Source organism: Nicotiana tabacum, chromosome 2, assembly GCF_000715075.1.
Source record: "Nicotiana tabacum cultivar K326 chromosome 2, ASM71507v2, whole genome shotgun sequence".
Taxonomy (NCBI): domain Eukaryota; kingdom Viridiplantae; phylum Streptophyta; class Magnoliopsida; order Solanales; family Solanaceae; genus Nicotiana; species Nicotiana tabacum.
Window position 1 is genome coordinate 18,205,413 of NC_134081.1, and position 8,456 is coordinate 18,213,868.

Consider the following 8,456-nt stretch of genomic DNA (forward strand, 5'->3'; position numbering starts at 1 on the left):
AACTACACATTTTTTTTGTAGCCCAATTATTGCATGATTCAACTACAAAGTTAAGTCGTAGCCATTTAAAATTACATATTTTGTGACAAAATTTTATTGTGACTGAATTGTAAATTAAATAGAGACAATAAAATAATTGTCACTAATTGCTTGCACTATTAGTGACAAAAATTAAGGTCACAATTAAATATAAAATTTTATCGCTGAAGTTTACAATGTTTAACTACAAATTCTAATTCGTCATTATTACAACAATATATATTTTGTGACGAAAATTTTTCGTGTCCAAAAGTTAAATAGTTCTAAGACAAATAATGGTTCGTCACTAATTGAGTACATCATCAGTGACAAAATAATTTGTCATCAATAACTTTAAATTTGTGGCTAATATTACTCAATAAATAGCGCCAACTCATTTTTTGGTGGGAAACTTTAATGGACGAAACTTTGCTACGAATTTTTATGTTTCGTCACTAAAAGTATGTGATTCATATATTTAAAGATAAATTATTATTTTTGTCACGAACACTGAACAATTAGTGACAAATTTTGTATCGTAACTAATAATTTCGTAGCTGAATTTCACATTTGTTGTAGTGAGGTCATATATATATTGTTTGTGGTAAATAAAATATTACCACCCAAGCTCATGACATGCACGTATTGTCCGCTTTGGCTCAATGAATCTCATGGATTTATTCCTTGGACTACGCTATTATATACCGAGGCAAAAAATATTCATACCTGTGAACTTATGGTGTGTCTTATAAAGCTCTCCACTCTTCTCTCTCATTTCGATTGGGATTTGCCTAAAGTGATATGTGCACCTTTCTTCAGAAGCTTGCCAGCCTAGAAGCATGTTAATCCTGCTTGACCCGCCCATGAACGTTACATTAACCCCCTTGGAACTCAGCGTCCTTGTTGAGGTTTGCCCCACCACTATACTTAAGGAGAGTCGGTCTCTGATACCATATTCATCATGACCCAAGCCATAGAACATATTGTCAGCTTTTGCCCAACAGACCTTACAGATTTATCTCTTGGGCTACGCTAGCATCGAGCCAAAAAGTGTGCCTACCATATAAATTTGTTTGAAGCCTTACAAAGCTCTTTAATTTACTTTCCTCTCTGTTTTTTATGTAGGATTCGCCTAAGGTGACACACGCACCACTTCTTCAGAAGCTTGCCATCCTAGAAGTATGTCCCTTCTGCTTGACCCGCCTTTCGTCATTGGCGTCACGTAAAAGGAAACAAAAAGAAAGATGATATTACACAATAGTCATTTAAACGGGAAGAAAAATCAAACCATGTTGATAACTAAAGTGTGAATAGTGGTTTAGTCTTGATTTTTGTATTCTAATTATATTAATATTGTTTGACATTTTAACTAATTCGTTGAGTTTCTTAATCATTAATTACTTTTATTTATGTCCTCTAGTATTAATTACCTTGTTTATCCTCAAAATCGGATAACAATTGAATTTGTAACTAGTTTTAAGGATACATGGACTAGCTTGATACAAAATGATAAATTAGAATGCAATTGAAATAAATAATCTATATATATCTATAAAGGAGACACAAAAAAGTGACGTGGCACTTCTATAGTGAGGTCAAACACAAGTACAAATGAGAACAAGTCTCAATTAGGTCGCAAAGTGAGGTCAAGATCACATGCCCAAAATGAATATGCTATAGTGGCCCAATGTTTATGTGAGAAGGTGCCCAAGCCACATGTTTTAGTCCAGTCTAATTTTTTTGACATTGTGGATACAACTGGAAACAATTCACATTTTCCAAAATATTCCAATTTACCCGTTAAATAATTTTGTATATATCCTATCTGTACATAGTACAAATAAATTAGTAGCCCATAAAACTTAGACAGGTGAAGAGACATAGCTGTACTACATAGCTGTATTTTTATTTTCTTATTCATATAATACTTGTATATAACACAACACTGTACAAAGATAAACAATCAATAAAAAAAGGAAATCTTTTCTCCTAAAATCTAATATGGTATCAGAGCAACTTTGAAACATCATTCTTCGCTCAGCTTTTGTTTTCATTCCTCTTTTCAGTCACTTTTTCAGTCATTTTTCTGTTTTCCTCTCATCAATGGCACCTTCATCCTCTTCTGAACAAGTCAACGTAGGTTTGGAATCTGCAACCACTATCATCAACAATGCATCCAATGTCATCACTGATGCTTCTCATCCATTCTACATACACACATCAGATTCACCAGGAATGGTTCTTGTCAACTATGTATTTGATGAAAAGAGCTATGCTGGATAGAGGAGAGCAATCGTTATCACGCTTTCGGCAAAGAACAAATTGGGTTTTATAGATGGGAGCCACCCAGAACCAGACATGAACTCAAAGCACCTCAAGGCTTGGAATAGGTGCAATGACATGGTAATCTTTTGGCTCTTGAACTCTCTTTCTAAGGAAATTACAGAAAGTGTTATCTATTCAAAGTCAGCTAGAGACATTTGGAATGAGCTTGAGGATAGGTTTGGGCAATGCAATGGAGCCCAACTTTATCAACTGCAAAAAGAACTGAGTGATTTAGTTCAAGGAAACTCAGATATAGTAGGTTATTATACCAAAGTAAAGAAGATCTGGGATGAGTTGGATACTTTGAACACATGTGTCAACTGTTCTTGCAAGTGTTCTTGTGGAGGAAAAGAAAATATAGTAAAATTTCTACAAGATGGGAGATTAATTCAGTTTTTAATGGGGCTTAATGATGCTTATGCCCCTAGTCAAAAGTAACATACTTATGATGAACCCTCTCTCCACAGCCAATCAAGCTTACTCCCTTTTGATCCAAGATGAGAAACAAAGAGAGATTCACACTAAAAATCATTCCCTAGAGTTTGCTTTCATGGTTTCAAACCAAAGCTTCACCAACCTAAGAACTAGAAATACAGAAGAAAAATTCAAAGAAAGATTTGAAGGAAGAAAAACCAACCAGATCTGTAGCTATTGCAAAAAACCAGGACACTCAGTTGAAAAATATTATAGGATAGTTGGTTTTCCATCAAACTTTAAGTTTACTAAGTCCAGAAAGTTTCAAGGGGGTATTCACAGTAATGCAACCATGACAGAAGAGAATGCTATGCACTCAATGAATGGAGGGGAAATCAACACAACAGGGAAGGCGCGCAATCACACAAGAGCAGTTCACCCACCTCTGCCAACTACTTCAACAGGTCAAAACTGGACAACAGGGAGATCAGATTTCTGAAGCAATTGCTTCTGTCAACTGTGCTGGTATACCTAAAACAATAACCACAACTGATTTTAATTGCCTCTCATTTTTTTCTTATTTTTACCCTCAATCTTGGATTATAGACTTAGGGGGAACTGAACATATGACATATGATTATTTAGTGCTTTTTGACATTCAAACTCTGTCTATGGACCTTTATATCTATCCTCCAAACTCACAGAGAGTGAAAGTCAGTCAAGTGGGACATGTTCATATTCTGCATGGTCTTACCATAACAAATGTGTTATTTGTTCCAGAATTTAGGCTGAATCTTTTATCTGTCCACAAAATCACTAAACAACTATCTTCCAATCTAATTTTTTCTTCTATTGATGTGACTTTGCAGGGCCCTTCAATGAAGAGACCAGTGATAGTTGGTAAAATCAGGAATGAAAATTATTTGCTTAACCCTACCTCTTCACTTAATTTTTAATCAAAATTTGGGACACAACTCGTTAATCGACTTTCTTCAGTTTGTAATAATCTAGGTGATAGGATAGTTTCTCAGTCAGTTTCTTGTTCTGTTAATCTACCAAATGATGGAAGTCTATGGTACAAACGTTTGGGGTATATACCTTTATCTATTATGGAAAATCTTTCCAAATTTCAGTTTCAATCTCTGTCTAAATTTCAAGTTCCATGTGATGTTTATTTTCAAGCTAGGCAATCTAAGCTACCATTCAAATCTAGTGAAATTTCTTCTAAGTCTATTTCCAATTAATCCACATTGATATTTGGGGACCCTATAAAGATTCAACTCATGAAGGATATAAATATTTTTTAACTATAGTAGATGATTATAGTAGAGGAAATTGGACTTATATTCTCAAAACCAAGAACAATGCTTTTCCAGTTTTAAAATTTTTTCTAACAATGGTTCACAGGCAGTTTTGGACCAAACTTAAGGTCACTAGATCAGATAATGCCTTAAACTGGGTTCTAGCACTTCCATTCCAGAAGTTTTCTCCACACATGGTATTCTTCACCAAACATCTTGTGCAGCTACACCACAAAAATATGATGTGGTGGAATGCAAACACAAACATTTGTTAGAAATATATAGGGCACTACTTTTTCAATCCAGTGTTCCTGTTACTTACTGGGAAGATTGTCTTTTAACTACAACTTACCTTATAAATAGGTTTCCTTCAAAGATTTTAAACCAGAAAACTCCATATGAAATTCTTTTCCGAAAGAAAGCTTCCTATGAGCATTTAAAGTGTTTTGGTTGCCTTTGTTATACTACAACCTCACCCACACATAGATCAAAACTTGATCCAAGATCAGTTACATATGTATTTTTAGGTTATCCTTTTGGAAAAAAAAGTTACAAACTTTTGGATCTCACAACAAAAAGAATTTTTGTCTCTAGGAATGTAAGATTTTATGAGGATGTTTTTCCATTTTCTATCCCAATTCCTAATTCACCTATATTTCCTACCGAACATCCTGGACTTAACTCACTTTCCTTAGATTCTTCTTCAGTCATTCATCAGTCATCTTCTGTTTCTCAGCCATCTTCTATACCAATCTCTAGTCCTATCCAGGTTCCTAATTCACCTGTTTCAAATTCTCATTTTCATCTCTCTTCACACTCTCCTGCATCACCTTACCATTCTGTCAACTTTCAACCTACACAATCTGAAGTAAGGAAGTCACTTAGAACTCCCACAGTTCCATCATATTTGGAAGATTATGTGTGTAATACTGTCCACTTGACTGATGTAACATCTTCTTGTTTTACAATATCTTTAACACCTAATGTTCTACCTTTCACTACCCTTTCAGCCACTAATCAACATCTACTAAACACCATTTCCCATATTATAGAACTTAGTACCTACAATTAAGTTGTTGTACACCCAGATTGGCAAGAAGCAATGGCTAAAGAATTTGAGGCCCTAAAAGCTAATAAAACTTGGGAGGTAGTTGAATTACCTGAGGGAAAGAAGGCTTTGCCTTCCAAATGGGTATACAAAGTAAAACACAAATCAGAAAGAAGTATAGAAAGTCTTAAGGCAAGATTTGTTATAAGGGAAGATGTTCAAAAAGAGGGAATTGATTTCACTGAAACATTTTCACCTGTCGTTAAGATGACTATTGTGAGATGTCTTATGGCTATTGTAATTATAAGGGGATGGGATCTATTTCAATTGGATGTTAATAATGCTTTTTTACATGGTGATTTACAGGGGAAAGTTTACATAAAAATTCCAGCAGGAATGTCTAGTCCTAGTCCTAAACATGTTTGCAGGTTAAAGAAATCACTTTATGGGTTGAAGCAAGCATCCCTATAATGGTATGCACGGCTGACCGCAGCCCTTAACTTCAAAGGATACTCTCATTCTCTTAATGATTATTCATTGTTCTTCAAAAGGACAGAACATGAAATTTCTATTCTTGCTGTCTATGTTGGCGATATTTTGTTAAAAAGAGATGATCCTATTGAATTGTTCAATCTTAAGTTTTTTCTTGATTCTGAATTCAAGATTAAGGATCTTGGACATACACATTTTTTTCTTGACATGAAAATTATAGAGAAAAATAAGGACTAATAATCAGTCAGAGGAAATTTACCTTAGAACTTCTTTATAAGTTTAGAGTAATTGATTTGAAGCCGGTGTTTTCACCTCTCGATCCAACATGTAAACTTCAAACAGATTCTGGCCAGTCATTTTCAAATCTAACTCTCTACCGTTGTCTTCTCGGCAAGCTAAATTTTTTAACACACACTCGACCAGATTTATCTTTTTCTGTTCAGCGATTAAGCCAGTACATGCAGTGCCCAAGGCAATCTCATTTTGATGTCGCAATTCATTGTCTTCGATATTTGCTTTCAGATCTAGGACTTGGCTTGTTCTTGAATTCAGATCCTTCAATCGATTTGCTTGCTTTCTCCGACTCCGACTGGGGATCTTGTCCGGATTCTCGGCGATCTATCAGCGGGTATTACATCAGTCTTGGTGGATCACCGATTTCTTGGAAATCCAAAAAACAACCTTTGGTGTCTCTTTCTTCCACAGAAGCGGAATATCGATCAATGCGTTGAGTCGTAGCTGAAGTCACCTGGCTTGTTCGTCTTTTGGAGGATCTCGATGATGTTCCTTCTCTTCCAATCACAGTCCATTTCGATAGCCAGGCGGCGATCCATATCGCCAAAAATCCGGTATTCCACGAACGCACGAAACACGTGGAATTAGATTGTCATTTCGTGAGACAATAATTCCTTGCCAGACTCATTTCCTTATCTTTTGTGCCTTCCACTTCTGAAATCGCTGATGTCTTTACAAAGGCACTGCCTGGGCCTCTTCATCGTACCACGATTCACAAGTTAGGAGTGGTTTCTCACCCCTCCAACTTGAGGGGGGTGTTGAGATTAGGAACCCTAATATGAGAGCAAACAAGTTGATACTCACAAACACTGATGAAAAAGAAGTATCAGATAATATGCAGAAGTCAAATACTTGTACAAATGAGAACAAGTCTCAATTAGGTCACAAAGTCGGGTCAAGATCACATGCCCAAAATGAATATGCTATAGTGGCCCAATGTTTATGTGAGAAGGAGCCCAAGTCACATCTTTTAGTCCAGTTCGCTTTGCTTGACATTGTGGATACAACTGGAAACAATCCACATTTTCCAAAATATTCCAATCTACCCGTTAAATAATTTTGTATATATTTTATCTGTACATAGTACAAATAAATTAGTAGTAAGCCCATAAAACTTAGACATGTGAAGAGACACATAGCTATGTTTTTATTTTCTTATTAAGATAATATTTATATATAACACAACACTGTACAAAGATGAACAATCAATGAAAAAGGAAATCTTTTCTCCTAAAATCTAACATGCCCCGGTAAAAATCAATTTTTTTTTAAATCAAAGTTTATTTTAGTTTACTCCTGTCCGAAGAAACAATATGTAGTGGTACTATGAGTCCGTAGAGATTTTGTCAACTAACTGAGATATTTTGATAGTCCTCAAATTATCCACAAATTTTCCCAAAATTTTTTTAAATTCATGTCTATGAAAATCGATCCCTATGATCAAAGTTATATACTCTATATAGGGCTTATTCACACAAGTAATAAAAAATATACGAAAGCTTAAGAATATTATTTTCGAGCACTAGAAAGAAACCCATTCTTAAGGTTAACTATTATGTGTAATATATAAGATTGATATCTTAACCAAGATTTACAAATGTTTAACTTTATTGGATCATCTTCCAGTGCAAAAAGCTAACATATGTGAAACTACAGGTTCTCTATAGTTGCAAGAATTTTAGAAATATACATATATTGACAAATTAATAACTTGACTTTAAGTGAAATTCAAGTCAAATCATGGTATGAATTTATTCATAAATCTAATAGATAATTTCAAGAATGGTCAATAATTATATATTGGTACACCTATTAACTATGAAGGGAATATTACAAAAAATCTAATAGATAATTCACATCTCTACAAACAATAAACTATTGACCAAATTTTGATTTATGAATTTTTTTCAAATGTAGGGAATAACATTATTAACAATACAAAGAGCCATAACAACTTACCTAATCCTGGTAATTTATTCTCATCCGTCTTAAACAAAAATCTTTCTTCTCAATTTATTTATCTATATATACCTCTCAATATTTTATCCTCCAAACCACATTGCTTCTCAATCCATATTCTTGATTTTCTCTTCAAATATCTCTATTTTCTATCTTGAAATGGCTTCTTTAGCCGAAAACAATTGTCGTGCTATAATTCAGTACGTGCCACCAGTCAATGGCATCACTCAAATAGTGGTATGTTACCTTCTAACTAAAATTAGTGTCATAAGTCAAATGTTTTTGATTTTTTTGTTCGGATAATAGAGAAGTTCTCATATAAAACACACAAGGGTTATCTTGATTGATTTTTAAAGAAAATTTAAATAAGTCAAAATTTTAAAGAACTGATAAAAAAGAAAATCATTTTCCGCCTTCATTTATTTTCTAATATTTTATAATTTTGTGTGCATTATTTACAGTCTCTACAAAACCAACAAACCGCAGAATTGATGATAGTAGCACCCACTCCAATATCAACTCATCAAGCGGGGACAACAGTAAGATTCCTAAAACTTTGTTCCATTCGTTTTCCTCTTTTTTGGTTTCTTAATTTCCTTTTGTTA

The 8,456-nt window shown here is 34.2% G+C and overlaps 1 protein-coding gene across 1 annotated transcript; it reads left to right on the forward strand.

Annotated features, from left to right (window-relative positions):
• Nucleotides 1-2,121: 2,121 nt before the first annotated feature.
• LOC142166269 (uncharacterized) lies at nt 2,122-2,781 on the forward strand. Its single transcript, XM_075225035.1, has 2 exons — nt 2,122-2,256; nt 2,302-2,781. The coding sequence occupies exons 1-2, from the start codon at nt 2,122-2,124 to the stop codon at nt 2,779-2,781; spliced, it is 615 nt and encodes a 204-aa protein (XP_075081136.1).
• The last annotated feature ends 5,675 nt before the right edge of the window (nt 2,782-8,456 follow it).